The 17947-nt window shown below is 51.7% G+C and overlaps 7 protein-coding genes across 7 annotated transcripts; 4 read left to right on the top strand and 3 right to left on the bottom strand.

The window, feature by feature from the left end:
* The first annotated feature begins 175 nt into the window (after positions 1-175).
* Positions 176-5532, top strand: BO79DRAFT_165781 (uncharacterized protein). The gene is made up of 5 exons (XM_025679271.1): positions 176-490; positions 590-1896; positions 1932-1950; positions 2219-2290; positions 2548-5532. The coding sequence occupies exons 1-5, from the start codon at positions 455-457 to the stop codon at positions 5326-5328; spliced, it is 4215 nt and encodes a 1404-aa protein (XP_025544030.1). The 5' UTR covers positions 176-454; the 3' UTR covers positions 5329-5532.
* Positions 5533-5783: 251 nt separating this feature from the next.
* BO79DRAFT_242757 (Annexin) lies at positions 5784-7477 on the bottom strand. The gene is made up of 2 exons (XM_025685229.1): positions 7387-7477; positions 5784-7322 (listed from the first exon to the last, which is right to left on the bottom strand). The coding sequence occupies exons 1-2, from the start codon at positions 7403-7405 to the stop codon at positions 6010-6012; spliced, it is 1332 nt and encodes a 443-aa protein (XP_025544029.1). The 5' UTR covers positions 7406-7477; the 3' UTR covers positions 5784-6009.
* A 797-nt stretch (positions 7478-8274) lies between these two features.
* Positions 8275-9478, top strand: BO79DRAFT_235048 (U2-type spliceosomal complex subunit CWC24). The gene is made up of 2 exons (XM_025684446.1): positions 8275-8902; positions 8996-9478. Exons 1-2 carry the CDS (start codon positions 8313-8315, stop codon positions 9423-9425), a joined length of 1020 nt encoding a protein of 339 aa, XP_025544028.1. The 5' UTR covers positions 8275-8312; the 3' UTR covers positions 9426-9478.
* A 1382-nt stretch (positions 9479-10860) lies between these two features.
* Positions 10861-11324, top strand: BO79DRAFT_213838 (uncharacterized protein; the record flags this gene model as incomplete). The annotated part of the gene is made up of 2 exons (XM_025683218.1): positions 10861-11225; positions 11285-11324. 2 exons carry the CDS (start codon positions 10861-10863, stop codon positions 11322-11324), a joined length of 405 nt encoding a protein of 134 aa, XP_025544027.1.
* Positions 11325-11519: 195 nt separating this feature from the next.
* On the bottom strand, positions 11520-13241 carry BO79DRAFT_272601 (FAD-dependent oxidoreductase; the record flags this gene model as incomplete). Its single annotated transcript, XM_025687445.1, has 5 exons — positions 11520-11829; positions 11909-12258; positions 12344-12407; positions 12474-13020; positions 13082-13241. 5 exons carry the CDS (start codon positions 13239-13241, stop codon positions 11520-11522), a joined length of 1431 nt encoding a protein of 476 aa, XP_025544026.1.
* A 263-nt stretch (positions 13242-13504) lies between these two features.
* Positions 13505-15473, top strand: BO79DRAFT_187523 (uncharacterized protein; the record flags this gene model as incomplete). Its single annotated transcript, XM_025680547.1, has 6 exons — positions 13505-13599; positions 13654-13725; positions 13784-14197; positions 14251-14475; positions 14523-14800; positions 14856-15473. 6 exons carry the CDS (start codon positions 13505-13507, stop codon positions 15458-15460), a joined length of 1689 nt encoding a protein of 562 aa, XP_025544025.1. The 3' UTR covers positions 15461-15473.
* Positions 15474-15917: 444 nt separating this feature from the next.
* BO79DRAFT_206931 (EXPERA domain-containing protein) lies at positions 15918-17097 on the bottom strand. The gene has a single exon (XM_025682075.1). It carries the CDS (start codon positions 17038-17040, stop codon positions 16129-16131), a length of 912 nt encoding a protein of 303 aa, XP_025544024.1. The 5' UTR covers positions 17041-17097; the 3' UTR covers positions 15918-16128.
* Positions 17098-17947: the final 850 nt, after the last annotated feature.

Genomic DNA, 17947 nt, shown 5'->3' with positions numbered 1-17947 from the left:
CATCGTAACTGGAAGTCTTTCCCCCTACCAAATTGTTCTGGAATCTGTAGGAGGCAGAAAATCATCCGATCACATGCACCCCCGCACAGGCCACCTCCCACATGACGTAAGGGTCTGGAAGCATGCGGTAGCACAGTAAGAGAGAACTTACCTCGGTCGGCACAAGCATCCATCACATCATATCATATATCACTGTACCTGCCTGTCTACTACCTACTAGTTAGTATTCGGGTGATGTGCAAGACTGGGTGGTCTGATGCACACACGACATGCATCTTCTAACTAGCCATCCTGCGTTGATTGTCCTATCCGGTCAGTCACTTGACTAAATAACCGTCAATCTGCACATTCCTGGTAGATCATCTTCTCTCCCTCTCTCCCTCATTTCTCGTCTATATTCTCTGAAACACAGTCACTATCTACTTGGAGATTCCTTGGGCCGAGTGGAATCAATATGTCGGAGTACAAGGTGGAGTATGATTCGGAGCTGGTAAGGTCATTGAATGATGTCATTAATGTTCCTTTTTATCCTTATGGTATAGAATGGAATGGGATATGAAGAAGACTAACGAGAATAACGAAATGACAGGATTCCTTCCAGCTCTACCACCGCTACGAAGAACCCCAACCGAACCTCGACTGGAAGCGCGCCGCTCTCAGCGGGCCTGCACTTCCAGCGCTGGGCAATGCCGTCGCGGGAGCAGTCGGCTCCGCGCTCTCGAACGTCGCGACGTATCCGTTGAGTTTGATCGTTGCGCGCTTGCAAACGCAGAAAGTGCGAAGGGGTACAAAGTCGGAGGAATCAGCGTCGGACGCCGAATATACCAGCGTCCTCGACGCAGCGCGCAAGATCTACGCCGAGGAAGGAATCGCCAGTTTCTACACGGGTCTAGCGCAGGATACGATAAAGTCCGTTGCGGATTCATTTCTCTTCTTCCTTGCGTACGAGTTCTTTCGTCAGCGGAGGATACGCGCCCGGTTTGGGAATACTCGCCGCAGCAAACATACTGTTTTACCGGTGCTGGATGAGTTAGCGGTGGGGGTTTTGGCGGGGGCGTTTGCCAAGTTGTTTACGACGCCGTTGGCAAATATTGTGGCGAGGAAGCAGACGGCTAAGGATGTTGGTGGTGGGAGTACGAGGGAGATTGCGGCGCGGATTAGGGCTGAGAAGGGATTACGGGGGTTCTGGTCGGGGTATTCGGCTTCGTTGATACTCACATTGAATCCGTCGATTACGTTCTTTCTGAATGCTGTGTTGAAGTATGCGTTGCTGCCGAGGAGTCAGCGACAGAAGAGACCGTCTGCTGTGGCGACGTTCTTCTTGGCGGCCGTTAGCAAGTCGATTGCTTCGTCGGTGACTTATCCGTTTTCGATGGCGAAGACGCGGGCGCAGGTTGCGGGGAGTCGGATTACGGTGGGAGCTGATGGGGAAAAGAAGAAGGAGGATGAAGGGGTGTCGTTGATGCCGGCGATTGTTAGTAACGTGGCTGCGATTGCGCGCACTGAGGGTGTTGCTGCGCTTTATGCTGGACTTCCTGGGGAGGTGCTCAAGGGGTTCTTTTCACATGGGTTTACGATGCTCGCGAAGGATGCGGTGTATTCGGCTATTGTGAAGAGTTATTATCTGCTGCTCATTGCGCTTCGGAGGTATCCGACCCCGGAGGAACTACTTCAAAGGGCTCGCGAACAGGCGGAGGAGTTTGCTGATGCTGCTCGTGAGGGAGCTCGTGATTTGGCCGAGAGAACACGGAGTGGCACGGAAGAAGTCCTGAGTCACCAGGCTGGGGGTGTGACGGTGGATATGACTTCCAGTGATTTGGCGGATTCGAACGAAACGGCGGAGATGGTGGGAGATTATGTCGAGGATGATGGTAGTGCGAAGAGTCTGTATCATTGGTTTTGGGAGAAGGAGGGATATGGCAAGGACTGAGTGAGAAGCAGAATAGTCGTGTATCTTGTTACATCATATAGCGATTAGTGACTGAGTAGTGTTGTAGAATGTTAATTAGTATGGGTAATGAATGAACTTGGTTTCTTCAGTGGATCCGAGCCGCGATCGACCCGCGGGACGCCCGATCGATTGATTCGCTCTCCAACCACCGCCTGTTTACTCGCCCTGTCAATTACCTTTTACTCCTACTTCTCTTCATCTCTTTCTCTTCCTTTCCTCCCATTTATGACATCCAACAAATCTATCTAACATCTCTTCTCCACCCAGCATACTCCCATGTCGACCGACCCCCATTCCGGTCCCGGTCTAGGGGACCTGGAGAAAGAACTCACCTGCTCGGTAAGTAAATCCATCATCCATCCATCCAGAAAGTAGTAAGTGTGGGGGGAAGGAGATGTGCGGAATGCGGTCTGCGACTCCCCCGCCCACGAAATATCTCACCGTCCCTTGCTTCGCCTTGATCGACTAGCGAAATAACTGGCCGGAAATTATTCCCAGTAAATGCTAGACAGACCAGAAGCAGCAAGACGAATCCTCGGATGTTTCTGTGCAGTTTATTAAAGTTCACCGGCTAACTCTCCCCCCTCCGACCCCAGATCTGCACGGATCTGCTCTACCAGCCTCTCACCCTCCTCGACTGCCTGCACACCTTCTGCGGCTCCTGTCTCAAAGAATGGTTCTCTGCACAAGCCTCCCGCGCCCGGTCGTCATCTTCCGTCCGCTTCACTTGTCCGTCTTGTCGCGCGGTGGTCCGCGAAACCCGCCCTAATGCTACCGTTACTACGTTACTAGATATGGTCCTGGCGGCGAGTCCCGGTCGGGATAAGTCGGCTGAGGAGAAGAAGGAGATTGCGCAGAGATACAAACATGGTGATTCGGTGTTCCCTGTTTTGCCGTCGGCGGATCGGAGCGGTGATGTTTCGGATGATGAGGATCGGAGGTTGTTGGAGGAGGTAAGGGAATTGAGTTTGCAGGAAAGTCGGGTCCGGTCGAGAAATACTAGTGCTACTACTGGTCACCGGTCGAGGCAGTCGTCGCGGACTCGTCGCGCGGAATCGAGTGCTGAGGTGGATGGGGCGCGACAACGACGGCGAGAAGAGGAGCGTGCTGGGCGGCGACGGCAAGGGGAGACTGCTGCGGAGCGCAATAGACGCATAGAGCATCAGTCTAGTTTGCGGTCGTTGTTGAGTTTGTCGGATACCGAGACGATACAGGATCAGATTCTACGGCAGATTCTGGAGGAGGGGCTGTTGGATGATATCGACTTCGATAATTTGGGTCCGGCGCAGGAAGAGGAGCTTAGTGAGCGCATCGCTGATGCGTATCGTCGGAGGCATAGATTGCGCTCTCGCTCGCAGCAACGATTGGAGGCGCGGGAGACGAATCAGACGTCGTCACGGGCTCGGGCTCGCTCGCATTCTACGCAGAGACCACAGGAAAATTCTACGCAAAATGAGACTAGCCGGAATCCTCCTGTGTCGAGACCGCATCTACTAGATCCGCTCGTGGCACGAAATGGGAATCCGGGTCATCAGAGGCGGTTGTCGGATCAGGGCAGCAGCCGTCGGCGAACGTCACCGGTGCCTGCGAATCCTGCTTCTTCGTCGGAGGTCACGCTGAGGCCTGCAGCGCGATCGTCTAGTGACGTGGTTACTGACCGTCCCCGAAATTCGCAGGCTGCCCGAGTCAGAACGGATTCGTCGCCGCGCTCTCGACGTGCCACGGCATCTGAGCAGAGCACACCGAACATCTGGGTCGAAGGAGCTAGGGAACGTGCCATCCGACGAGCTCCTGGTAGATTATCCATCGACTCACCACGGGTGGTTGCAGCTCCTGAGCAGAATACACACATTGGTTCCTGGCCAGCGAGTCCGGGAATGGTTGTGCCTGCGAGCAGTTCCTTGGTAGCAGAGGTGGGAGGGACAGGCAGATCAGAGGTGCGATCTCGACCATCTTCGTCCCGGTCCAATGCGCCTCGCTCTGCTATCATGTTCCGCGAACCGTCTATTTCTTGCAGTCGATGTGGCAAGGAGAAGATACAATATGATTTACACAAGAAATGTCCCAAATGCAATGATGGCGAATACCACCTGTGCTTGAGATGCTATCGCACCGGCGAAGGGTGTCCCGAATGGGCAGGCTTCGCCAAATCTGCAGAGGCGGACTTTGAACGTATTATCGCTTCTTCAAGTGGCCATCCCTCGCCACTTCGCAGCAGCTCCCAGCAGCACATCCTACAGTCGTGCAAGTACCGTCGAGCACCAGACATAGCCTACCGACCCGATCGAGACGGACGAGTCATGACCACCGACGACCCAGCCCAAAGACTTACAACCGGCTTCTTCTGCGACAGCTGCCAATCCCCAGCGAACGACTGCTACTGGAAGTGCGACCAATGCAACGAAGGCGACTGGGGCTTCTGCAACCGCTGCGTGAACCAAGGACGATGCTGCACCCATGCCCTCCTCCCCATCTGCCGCATACCACCCGACAGCAACTCAACTCCAACCGCAACCACAACCGCAACTGACAACACCCCCTCCCCACCACTCGAAACCTACAAGATCCTCTCCATCGCAACAAACTGCGACATCTGCACGCACCCCATCCCCGACTCCACCCCGCGCTTCCACTGCCTCCAATGCAACAACGGCGACTACGACATCTGCACCAACTGCTACCTCCGTCTCGTGGCCATCGGCAAAATCCGCAAAGAAAACGGCCACAACGGCTGGCGCCGCTGCCTGAAAGGCCACCGCATGGCGGTAATCGGCTTCGAAGACCACGAAGAAGGCCAACGCCGCGTCATCCTCCGCGACCTCGTAGGCGGCCGTGCCCTCAACGACGACCACCTCATCCAGGCCCCATCTCCAACAGCCTCCCCAATCACCACCACCTCCCCTTCCAACTCCACCATCGCCTCCCCTGAAGTTGGCTCCGGCGACTGGAGCTGGAAAGAGGGCTCCGAGCGCCGCAAAAAGGCCTCTCGGATCAGACCCTGGACTATCGGTGATCGTGATCGTGATCGTGACCGCTCCTCCGAACCAAGCACACCCACCATCACCACATCTTCCCCCTTCACTATATCCAGCCCAGCTATATCCTCACAAATCTCATCCCCCACCACCACTACCAACAATACGATGAACATGACCGGCACCCGCCGCTACCCACCCGACGGCGGCGTCGGCCTAGTCGTCCATGCCCTATGGTCATGGTACCCCGAAGACGGAGTCAAAGACGAACTGATGTTCCCGCGCGGAGCGGAAATCACCGAAGCAGAGAATATCAATGATGATTGGTACTGGGGGTGTTATGCGGGATTGACGGGGTTGTTTCCGGGGGCGCATGTGTTTGTTGCGGGGGAGGTGGTTTGATTGATGATGAAGGTGGTGGTGGCAGTTCCGGTTTATATTATGCTGTTGATTGAATTTGTCGTTTGTTCTCTGTTCTTTTGCTGCGTGATTTGTTTACGAGTTTACTGACTGACTGACTGACTGACTGATGATGATGATATGTTTTCATGACTTATGTTTTGTATGTAGTATATGATGTTGTTGTTGTTACTTTCTTTATGATGAATGAATAAATGAATGAACGAATAAGTCAATGATTAAGGAATAAGGTATGAGATAGTAGTGCTTTTGTATATGCTCTGAGTAGATGGATAACTTTGATGTATGTACTACTTATTCGATCTAAGGTGTTTTGTGTGTTTGGTGTAGTGCTCGTCTTCTTCCGCCTTTTTTCTGTGTGAAAATCTTTTGAATACAGATCTAAAATAAAGATTGATGATAGGATAGGTTCACAGATTGCAAACAATCTTGATGGTCTCATTGATGAAAGAACTAGCTAAGTAGAATTAACCCGCGTTGATGATAATCATCGCAATTCAGTAAACTAGATAAAGGCAAAAAGAAGTAGCCATCCAGCCCAGTCTATCATCGCCCATAACGATAATGCAGAAACAGACCCAGCCGCACCATACCATACCCTGCCCAGTCGTAAGTCATGGCTGTTTCGTCAAGTAAACATTAAGAAAGCGATAGCAAGTACGGCTACTGCAATAAAGCAACCATCAATCGCTGGTAATCACCGCTGGTCTCCCCCTTGACCCGCTCGATAAGATCTTTATGGAACCGATGGCGATATGCCCGTTTCACCTGGTCCAAATGCCCAGGCGCCCAGTGCAGGCGGACCACTCTTGTCACCAGTTTCTCGTCCTTGGTTCCCATTCCCTTCATGCAGTCTTCGAGCTGCTCAGCGTCGTGCATGGCCGGATCCAACGCAGCCCCAAGCATATGCAGCAGTGCATCCTTCATGTGCCCGGAAAACTCTTTCTCGATGTGCTTGGTCAATTGAATGTTGTAACGATTATAGAACGCATGATTGAGGGCACGGAGCTCGTTATCGGAGGCCCTGGCTATGATACCACATACTTCATCAACGTTGTTGACCATTCGCGCCGCCGTTGCTTGGTGAAGGGACTTGGCTTCTGCTTCGATGAGTTGCGGGTCTAATGGGGCTGATTCCTCGTGTCGAGAGGCGCGAAGTATCAGGGTAAATAAGTTCCGGGTTTTGAATGACAAGTCATCTTCAACGTCCTTTTCGAGAGCGCGGTGGTATGTCTGGTGATAAGCGGCCTTTATGGCGTTCATATCAGCATTAGACCGGGATAGAAGGATGTCGTTGAGAAGCCATTCCTTCGTCCCAATGCCTTCGACAGCTTCCCTGGCGCAGGCCACATCGTACTGTAACGGGCCATCAATGATAGCTAGGAGACCCCGACGAAAGTAGCCGCTTGTCTCGCCTTTGACATCCTTGTAGAGATCTCGACGGATGTGGTGTGTGTAGGTGGATCGTACGGCGGCCATTTGGAGAGGATCTAACTTGGCGAGAACCTGAATCAGGGTCTTCTCGTCTGTCCCGAAGCCTTTCATTGCGCGACGAAGCTGATCGGCTTGGGGTCGGAAGTCCCCGTTTGCTTGCTGACCCCGAACGTAGCCTAATGATGGCACGGACGCAAGCGGGGGATAAGATTGAGGGTGTGGTGGCAAGGGAGGTGCCGCACCGAACGATCCATGAGGCATGCCTTGAGGAGGCCCATGAGGAGCGCCCTGTGGAGGAGGCAAGCCTTGCGAATATCCTTGTGGGCCCCCATGGTACATATCTGGTCGACCTGGAGGAGCGCCTTGCGGGGTATGAGGATATGGAGGCTGATTAGGGTGTGGAGCGCCGTAGGGAGGGTAGCCAGGCTGATACGGGTAAGGTGGAGAGGCCATGTGGTGCTGGTTCTGAGGAGGAAATGGTGGTGGGTTCTGTTGTTGACCGTAGCCCTGCGGCGGGCCAGTGAATTGAGGATATGGAGGGCCTGTGATGAAGGGCTTGATCAGCATGATGCAGGAACGCGGGGACAATTGTGGGGCATCACATACGGTTCTGATGGGGATACATGATGGTATAGGAATAGAGGAGAATCTATCTGTTACTAAGAAGGAAGAGGAAGCTTCAGGGAGAGGAGAGGGCTAGGGTATTTATTCCGCGAACAGAGGCGGAGCGAAGTCATGATGAGCACCGCCTCTTCGAAGATCCCCAGTTTGGGAAGGAACCGTGGGATCGGAAGAGTTTAGCAGGATCCACCAAGTTCATGTCAAGCAGGCAGGGACTCTACTTACTCATACTGGACTGAGTGCTAGTTAACTACTATGGTCGGGCATGCGGCAGTAACACCGATTTACCTTGGTTGTGCTCGATTGGCCCAGTGGTTAAGGCTACAACCCACGGGACCCTTGGTTCGATCCCGAGATCGAGCAAATCTTTTTTTTAATTTTGCTGCCTTTTTGGTCTTTTACTTTTTCTCACTCTCAATAGTCAAGCATCAAGTCATGATGATCGCAACCAATCAGGCAAATGTTATGAGCAATTGCTCGGAGAAACTTCATTCATCCGCGATTCCAATCACCCGGCATTCGTCAAGTTTATGCTGGAAACACATGATCTGCGCTTCACCACCAGTTCGGTGGCACCTGCCGTGGCGCAGCACAAGGCTGACGCACCTGCGCCATGACGCCGGGCATAAACTCTGCTGAAGGCGCTCACTAGGCAAACACGGTAATTAGCGGATTTGGTCCTCGGTGTACGAAACTTCATTTTTTTCAATTGATAATGAGAAGTTACTCAGGAAGTTTCGCGCGTCTTCGATGATGACATCAGCAAATGTATAATCACGTGAGCGACAACTCTATCTTATCATCACATGATCCGGGCGCATCAACGTTTATCGCGTCCTTGATGTGCTTGGTCATTTCTCAACTCGCATCAACTCACAGATCCCCGTCGCAGACCCGTCGCTCATATCACAATGGCTGAGACGACAAACGATACAGCTGCAGCTGCGGCTGTAGACCCTCAACCCCCGGTTGTCACTTTCAAAAAGCGTGGCGCAAAGGCCAGTCAGAACATTCGCAAAAGACCAGCACCGCCTCCCGCATCGCAAGACGACGATTCTTCCGACTTTTCCTCCTCTGAAGACGAATCTGGTCACAGGATAAAGCGCAGAAAGAACAAGGGTGCTGGGGTTGTCTCTGCTTCATCCGCCACAACCAAGCCTGTCGATCGGGAACCTGCGACCACCGCCACCGGTGATGGCAAAGTGCAGCTCGCGGATACAAACGACGCCACCAAGCATGTCGACTGGTTCGACGAGGATTCTAAGGAGGCGCGTTCGTCTAAAACTCAAGCTACCTCGAGTGAGCCGCAGATGCCAGATGGCACATATAAGGGACTGGCGAACCAGACGTCATTCATTAAGAAGAATCCGAATGCGCCAAACAGATCATTTGGACCGATCAAGGCGGCAACCAATATCCGTACTATAACGGTGACAGATTACTCACCGGATGTGTGCAAGGATTACAAGCAGACTGGGTTCTGTGGTTTCGGTGATAACTGGTAAGTGTCATCACCCCTTACCCTTGACAGACATATTTGCCACCTGACAGGGATACCCTCTTCTTGAAACGTATGCTAACCATCATTGTATAGTAAATTCCTTCACGATCGAAGCGACTACAAACAAGGATGGGAACTTGATCGAGAATGGGAGACCGTCACCAAGGGCAAACAATTGAAGGGAACAGTGGTCGCGAGTGCCGACCGGACAACGACGGAGAACAAGGACGATGATGAAGAGGCTATGCTGGAAGACATTCCGTTTGCCTGTTTTATCTGCAAGGGGCCATACAGGGAGCCTATCGTCACGAAATGCGGTCATTACTTCTGCGAGCAGTGTGCTCTGCAAAGGTACAGGAAGGATCCAAGCTGTGCAGCCTGTGGATCCGCCACGAATGGATTATTTAGTACGGCTAAGAGATTGAAGAAGCTGCTAGAGAGGAAGAGGGAACTTGCGGCGAAGAGGAGACAGGAGGCTATTGAAGCTGGTGAAGAAGTGAGCGACGAGGAAGACGAGGAATGAGATGCATGTACATAGATATCAAATGTTCCGGATCTAGGGAATGTTAGCAGGACGCTCTGAGAGCGCCTTCACACTGACAGACACCTTCTACATATATCCTATTAAGTGCTCTTGTTGACATTATGCTTCGTGTTGTGACTCCATATTTCGTAGGCTTAACCCTCGGAATTTAATGCACGGGTAATCTCGGTGGACCCGTTCACAGGAGTTGTTGCTCCTCCCCCTTAACCAGTACCGTGACCTCCTGACAAACTTCACTAGAAAAATCGACGAACACAATGCCTCGTGTTTGAGGCGAAGCCAACCGGATAAAATTATACCCGGAAGCTTTCGAACTCCTGCTACTCGATACCATTGACATGTTCAGCCCAGCAATGTGGCTATCTTTGTGGGTTGACACCTGCATGTATGCGGAACAGATAAGCAACACGTCAGCGAGCAGTCTCCCAAACGACGACGTGGCTTAGCCTCTAGATGTCTTCTCGAACAACAGTAAAATAAACTGATTATGTACATCAACCTTCCCAAGGCTGAGGCGATAGTGGGGGTGCCATACGTATGCTTTGATCCACTCCGAGGCGCTAATTGTGCCCTAAACGCTCTTATGGGGAACGTCGACCGAACCCGACGTGTGGCCACTTCGTGCTTCGGAAATCGGAATGATATGAGGTGTGAGTAATTGAGAGTTAATTTTGGACATGCTGGACTGAGAATGTATTCTAATCCATGACAACTTGTTCAATTCAGTGATCAATATCATCCACAGTTAAATGAGCAGCCCTGCCACAGCGCGGCTTGTCAGGAACCAACGTACCAAAAATATGGAGACTACGAACCCTAAACTTGGTATTAGACGCACCCCCCTTCGTCTCAATAATATTCCCCAGTCTAATCCATGGATTCGATTTGTTTGACAGCCCCTGATAGGCAACATTGTTTACATTTCTCCCCCTAATACTTTCAATCATTGGGACACAATGTCAAACGCGGAGGAGAATGGAGGGGTTGGTTGAACATAGAACCGCCGTCTCATACCAATAGTATTTAGTTCGCAACCCACTACCCAGCCACATAAGAGCCCCATGCACACTCAACGATATCATCCATGCTAAAATTACCACGGAGAATTAGCTTAGTGTCCCACATCTGCTTAAAGAAAGGCGTTGCCTACTGTGGCCCCTCTCCCCACTCCGCCGCCCAAGCCTCAAGCAACGTGGTTATTTAAGACCTTAACAACCTTCTCCATCCTTAGACAGCACTCACATCCATCCTCACAACCTATTCACAATGGGACTGTTCTCACACCATCACCACCATAACAACCCCCCTCCTCCTCCTCCTGGTCCCCAGGGACCCCCTCCGGGCCCCGGGCCCTGGGACCGTCCTGGTGGCCCGCCACCACCACCTGGCCCTCCCGGCCCTCACGGCCCTCCTCATGATCCCAGAGACCCCTGGACTCGTCCTCCTCCTCCCGGCCCTCCTGGCCCTCCTGGTCCCCCTCCTGATCAAAGAGACCCCTGGGGTCGCCCCGGTGGTCCTCCCGGCCCTCCTCCTCCGGGACCAAGAGATCCCTGGGACCGTCCTGGCGGCCCTCCTGGCGGCCCTCCTCCCCCGCCAGGCCCCAGAGACTCTTGGGACCGCCCCGGTGGCCCCCCGGGACCTCCTCCTCCGCCAGGTCCTAGGGATCCTTGGGATCGCCCTGGTGGCCCTCATGGTGGCCCCCCTCCTCCTCCTGGGCCCCCCGGGCCTTGGGACCGTCCTGGTCCTCCTGGTCCTCCTCCCCCTCCGGGACCTCCTGAGGTATGTTAGATATGGCACGCGCCAATTTGTTCTTGTTCTTGTGCTAATGATGTTGGTAGTACCGTCGGTGGTAAGCGATCAATGGCGTCGGTTTGCTAGGAAGTGATAACTTTTGTTTCTATTTACCTGTATATATGTCGTGTTTTGGTCGAGTGTTGTATATGATTCCCAATTGCAGTTGTTCTATATTCGTCGTTAGTATGGTTCTTGCGCGGACTTTGAATCCAGTCAGGACTTATTTAGGATGATAAGTATCATATACTATGTATAAACAGTAAACTGTAAAATGTAGATTTACTCCCACTCCCCATCCAGCTCAATCTCCTCCCCCCTCTCCTGTATCTCCAACATCTCATCAATCGTCCAGTCCCGATACACATGACCGCGGGGTATATTTGTATCCTGGAACGGCGTGCCCCGCTGTAGATGGTCCAGTACCTTGCTGTAGTTCTCCTCGGCATATGTCTCTGGCTCATGACCCCAGATCCACTCCGCTGTTAAATACTGGAGCCCCTTCGGTGTGAAGTTATCTTTCTTGGGCTTTTCAGAGTAGCTTTTGAGATTGATGAGGCCTAGCTTTTGGAGGCAGGAGACTCGGATGAAGCTGTATGTGGATTAGATTCATTATTAGTGAATGTTATACAATTACTATTCTTTTCATGAGAAGATGACCATAGACGTACCGTAGCCGATTGTGGATCCTCAACGCCCACGGAACCTGCTCTATTCCTCCCGCCATTCGTAAACATGTAGCCAGCGACACTGCATCTTCAATTCCCTGTGTTGCGCCGTTGCCTGACGCTGGGATGTAGGTGTGTGCGGCGTCTCCAATCTGTACGATACGGCCTGCTGGCGATACCCAGGTGGGTTGGGGATCTCTCCACATGACGCGGAAATGGAGGAGTCTGTCTTTAGGTGTGATACGGATGAGCCGATCTGCTACTTCTGGCCAGTCTGGGATAGTTGAGGTTATTTTGAGAACGTCTTCGGGGTCGGATTGGTGGGACCAGGATTCGGTGGCGCTTTCGTAGTCCTAAAGTTATGTGCAATGTTAGATCTAAGGAGGCAGGGATAGTATATATTGGTGTGTTGTTAGGGCAAATGTCTGCTTGACTCACCTTGTGGGATAAAGTCCAGGACATTGTATCAGATGTCCTGATGACGAGGAAATGGTAGTGCTCACTTTGACTATCAATCAGTATGAATATTCATGACGGGGATAAATATCTTGTGGAGGTATAGTCATACCCAGCCCAGAATTCAATCGGTCCTTCTTTTTCACCGACTACAGGAAATCGCTCTCGAACCATCGGATCATTCATGGCTATCTCGACCGGAAAAGCCGTCCGATAGAAAGCTTGTCCGGTTGGTCGTGCCCGAATCTCCTGCCCCAGTGTCACTTTGGTCGAATGGCTTCTCAACCCATCGGCAGCAATGACGACGTCTGCTTCTAGTCGTTCCCCATTCGTCAGTATCATACCTGCACGCCCAGTTTGGCTTCGCTCGAAATACTCCACCGCCCTGCAGCCATATTCGATGCTGATACCGATGGCATAGAGCTGCTTGAGAAGCATGCTGTGAAGTTGGGGTCTCCAATGGCGGGTGAGTTGCCCTGGCACCTTTTTGGAACCCTTGTCCTGCCTGTATTCAACATGATTCGGCTCTGTTATACGAACCCCACTCAATGTGTAGAAGGCGAGATGAGGCACGAATGCAATATTTTCGTTCTCTTCGGCTAGTTTGGGCCAGTGTTTGAACGCGCGCGTTGCACTAGGGCCGATTGTGAACGAGTCACCTGGTAGGTTTGTTAGCTGCGATGTGTTTAAACGAGTTGGTCGCAACTATGGCTTGCTTGCCTGTAGTGACTTCTTCGGGAGATCGTTCGACGATTCGAACGTCGTGTCCATTGCGCCAGCATTCGAGAGCGGCCATTAGTCCTGCGACCCCAGCCCCGACTATCAGGACTGATATGCCGGTTTCTGGGTAGCGTTGGGTGCAGTCGTCTGTCACGGTCATTGTGCTGGTAATTGAAGTGTTTAGAAATGTTATATATGTCCTTCTTGGTCATAGAAGAAGAAAAGGGAATGCAATCTCCATTTATATCCTGAAACATTGCGGGTAAAGTTTATTGTATCTGACATCTAGTTATACAATCGGTGCTAAAGAATGCCGACACGGACGCGGGATGCCGCTTATGCCGACCGGCACCACCACCATCTCACTCTCTGCACATCTTCAACTCACAACCACGCCTCCATTGTGTCCCGTTCCCGACCGACATGTCCACTCCTGACGTTCGACATCTTAAGGCCTGCAGACCCTGTTCCAAAGCCAAGGTCCGCTGCGACCCCGGTCCGACCGATGCTTGCCAAAGGTAAAGACGGACGAGGCCACCCGACCAAAGGATAAGCACTAACGACGGAGCCAGATGTCATCGCCTGGGGAAAGAATGTACCAGGCAGGCTTCAAAGCCGCACACGGGAAAGCGGCATAATGTGTCGTATGTGTTTGCGAGTGCGCATGAATTAATACTAATGGCTACTGACTAGTCCATATAGTAGTGACGTCGGTCGACTAGAAAAGAAGCTCGATAATGTGACTTCACTGCTCACAGCCTCGCAACGGTACATAGAAAGCATCGGTGGCAGCAATGCTAGTCCATTGTCTGCCACTGACAACACTCTGGTTCTTCCTCCTGTACTGGATGAGGATGTGGAGAAAATGCTTGCAGATTTCAATGAGCGTATCACAAACTTCCTTCCGTTTGTGGTACGCTCGCCTCGTATAGGTCTGGACGACTTACGCACTATAAAGCCATTCCTGAACTTGGTTATTCCGGCGGTTGTCTGTCAAGATGGATCTTCACAGGTGGCTCATTCAATCAAAGCTAGAGACTACTGGATGGAGCATATGCTAGCTAACGGGGAGCATAGCTTGGATCTACTTCAAGGATTCCTCGTGTACCTTGGCTGGTGAGAGCATCTACATGCAGCGTATGATATCCAGACCTCTCACACTTCATCAGGACACAGACTATGGTTCCTGCGCCCCGTGCGACGATGATAAATAACTACCTCCATATCCTGGAGGCGCAGGTGATCAACCTCGACTTTCATCGGGAAAATAAGTTGTGTACTCCGGGCACGGTATTCTCCTACCTCCGAGTCTTCAAATATGATGAACGCATGCGCAATTCCCGCAGCCTAGAGGAGCTGAGAGCTTACCTTGGCAGCTATTACATGGTCAATATGTGAGCCATACCATCAATTCAACATCATTCAACGCTGACCGCAACAGGTTATCACTATGTCTGGGAGAAAAGGAACCCATGGAATACACAACATACACAGACGACTGCTGCTGCAGAATCCAAGAAGCCGCCGAATGTGAAACCGACCCATACCTCCTGCAGCTAGTTCGCATAGCCCACATGGGCGAGAAAATCTATCGCGCCGTCCAGTACCACGAAAAGGACACCCCTACCGGCCTAGCACCCAAAGCCATGGCAATACGCTGGTTACAGAAGGAAATCCAGCAACTCAAAGATTCATATTCAGGCGAATATACTCAAACTCGTACGTCCCCCAACTAACCTACCCCAAACCCCCTGGGACCTAACAAACACCCCAGTAATCCTCAACATGCACTACCACACCCTTGAGATGCTCCTATTCCGCATAGCCCTAGAGCGCGACTTCGAAGACACAACCTTCAACAACTACCCTATCACCCAAATCGACATTCTCTGCGCTTGCCTCAACGCCGCACGATCCCTATTCGACACCCTCCTCTCCATCCCACCCATCCTCTACCTCCAACTCCCATACACCTGCTGGACGCAAGTCGGCCACGGCCTCGCCATCCTGTCTCGACTACTCGTCCACAATGACCCCACGGGCTGCTGGGACCGAGAGTGGGCCCGGCAGACAATAAGCTTCGAAGACACTGTCGACATGTTCTCGCTGAAAGTCGATGAAACTGTTGCGCAGGCGACGGCTGAGAATCTCTACGTTCCGCCTATTTTCACGCATATCAAAGCTAGAACAGTCATGTGGAAGGAGGCGCATCAGGCGCGCTGCGCTACTATGGATAAGTGGAGGTGGAATCAGGAGCAGGTCCAGATGGCGGCGTCTTCTACAAGTGGGCCTGGCGCTGTTGTGGATGGAGTGGTGCCTGATGTTAGTATGGAGGATTTGTTGGCGATGGGGCCGATATGGAATTTGTTCAGTTTGTAGTTTGTAGTTTGGGTAGATGGACATTCCCTTGTGTTGATGTCTATTACAATATCACTTATTCTCTCTGTGTGAGTCATATGCGTGCTTGTGAGACTGCATAGGCTGGGCTATGTAACACGGTAAGTACCTGTTCCAGCCCAGCTGGATGCTGTCATTCACTTGTAATGATGCTAAGTGAGTCACAGATTAGATCAACTCGGCAGTTCACGTCGACGCGTCTCCGGCGCATACAGCTATTGGCTGGCCCCTCAAGAGTGGATTTTCGCGATTGTTTGACATCTCGGTCAACTCTGGGCTTTCATTGGCTATGGATGGTTGTGGTCTAGATTGAGCTGTTTATGCGTCACTATTTGTGGGGTTACCAGGTGGTTGTGTCACCAAGATAAGATGAGATGAGATGAGATCAGATCAGACATGGTACAGTTGATGTAATGATGTATGCAATGAACATTAACCAGGAGCTAATAAGTATCAAACAATCATAACCACAATATATAGTCAAAAAGTATACCAGAAAAAGAATAAGCGCTTATGCATCCCCGTTAGGTCATGTCACGCAAAGAACAGGGTATCATAATCCTCCACGCAGCCCCGAGAGTATGTTCTCACATGTAATGGGGCTGCCTCCGTGTGGACATATCGTCCGTTCGAACATTCTGTTCATCTAGTCACCTTCCAAGCTTGTGTCTGGGGGAGCTGTTGTCCCGCTGCCTCTTAATGACGGTGGAGGAGCCGGTAAACTCCTTCCATGCCTCCCACAGTATCCAACCGGGGACAACGACCCAGAGGCCGTTGAAGATAATGATATACAGCACGAAATACAGGAAGCTATCGGTAGCCAGTGCTGTATTGCCAGTCAACATCTCCGGTAAGAAGGTCATGAAGCCTCCGTATATCTCGGCCGTCGCCAACACAATCATCATGAACCACATCTTTGCCTTGATCGCTTCCTTCTCCCTCGACTGCCTGCCAGCAGCCTGATAGACCCAATAGCTGATCAAGGAGGCGGTGATACCGCCGAAGATCACAGTGATCAGCTCAATCGAAATGATGGTAGGGTCGGCACCACCCCAGCGGTGGTCTGCTTGAGCATATTCATGCCACAGTTTGGCAGTCGGTGAGTTGGAGTATGTGGCGCCGTAGACGTGGTCTCTATCGCCGAGGAAGACGGGGTCGCGGCTCTCGCTAGGGGAGATAGGGGCGTAGCTGAAAAAGCAATGGAAGAGGAAGAGACCTTCCATGCCGAAGTGGACGAGGGCATCGAAGAAGTGCCATCCGAACAGCCAGCGATCGCGTCGGGAGTGACTCGTGGCAGGGAGGAGATAGTTGGTGAGGAAGAAAGGAATTAGGAAGATGACGAGGAAGTAGAAGAGCGAGAAGACCATTTGAAGGTCAATGTTGAATGGCATGTTGGATGGTTCTGGAGGATTGGACCAGCCAATCTGGCTTTCTAGTATTTTCTCGGTTGTCTTAGGAATGTCGGTTTGGTTACCGGCGAGGGATTTGATGAATTGAAAGGCGTTCTCGAATTGGAGGCTCGAAGCTGCCCAAAGGGGCTCGAGCGATGTTATAAATGCCATAGTGATCGACACTCGCTCGCAGCGTGACCTGACAATGAGCAACAAAAGCAAAAGTAGTATATCAAAGACAGATGATGCTATTTATTGTTGACGGAGAAGCTATTTTTGAACCCCTGAAACGCGTGGATTTCCGTCATCGCCTGAGGCACCCTGAAACTATACCTATTTGGGTCGGGATGACCCACCGCTTTCTTTGTTGGGTTTGTTTGCTTTCTTTCAGCTTGACTCACACTTCTCCCTCTTGTTCATTCTTTCATTTGGCCTGGTCGTGTTCATCTTCATTGAAGGTACTTGTCGAGAATCCCTTTTGCGGAGGGAGGGAAGTACAGTTCCGTAATTGGCAGATACGAGCGGCTGTTGTCTTGACTGGATCCGGACGATGAAAGGAAGGAACTATGCGCTAACGCTAGATAGACTCCGCACGCACCAGCGGTTGATGATCTGCCCATGGATATTGTTCCCTTCCTGATGGCATGGACAGTCCGTCACGGAGCCGATACTCTCGGATCCGACCAGAAGGTTCATCAAGCTCATCTAGATATGGAGTTCAATGCTATACAGCCATCTCGATTGCTGCTCACAGCATCCCGCGATAATGACACTATGCATGAATGTTCGATTTGACCAACTTGACCCCAAGGCAATGATCCGGGGTATAGCGACTCCGCTCTTTGTTGCTCCTGGGGCAAACTGAAAGGAATCACACCGTACGTCAGCCAACCACCTGTCGCTGAAAACGAATCTAGAGCGTTGAATCGCCTCGGAGCTATCACTTCCTGACACTGTGATTCGCACTTGGCCCAAACTCTATTACCTCGTACCCTAGCTCTGCAATGACAATCCCTGCTGTCCTACTTTATGCTGCGCCTCGTAGTGGTCTTGCCCGTCGGTTGCATTTCCGATGCTC

Source organism: Aspergillus costaricaensis, assembly GCF_003184835.1.
Source record: "Aspergillus costaricaensis CBS 115574 unplaced genomic scaffold BO79scaffold_3, whole genome shotgun sequence".
In the NCBI taxonomy this organism is placed as follows: Eukaryota; Fungi; Ascomycota; class Eurotiomycetes; order Eurotiales; family Aspergillaceae; genus Aspergillus; species Aspergillus costaricensis.
This window is presented reverse-complemented; position numbering and strand designations above follow the sequence as displayed.

Coding starts and splice junctions, on each gene's coding strand:
- BO79DRAFT_206931 (XM_025682075.1), bottom strand. CDS start 17,040: ATGGCATTTATAACATCGCTCGAGCCCCTTTGGGCAGCTTCGAGCCTC.
- BO79DRAFT_235048 (XM_025684446.1), top strand. CDS start 8,313: ATGGCTGAGACGACAAACGATACAGCTGCAGCTGCGGCTGTAGACCCT. Junction 8,903..8,995: donor TGTGGTTTCGGTGATAACTG/GTAAGTGTCATC, acceptor ATCATTGTATAG/TAAATTCCTTCACGATCGAA.
- BO79DRAFT_165781 (XM_025679271.1), top strand. CDS start 455: ATGTCGGAGTACAAGGTGGAGTATGATTCGGAGCTG. Junction 491..589: donor TGGAGTATGATTCGGAGCTG/GTAAGGTCATTG, acceptor ACGAAATGACAG/GATTCCTTCCAGCTCTACCA. Junction 2,291..2,547: donor AGAAAGAACTCACCTGCTCG/GTAAGTAAATCC, acceptor CTCCGACCCCAG/ATCTGCACGGATCTGCTCTA.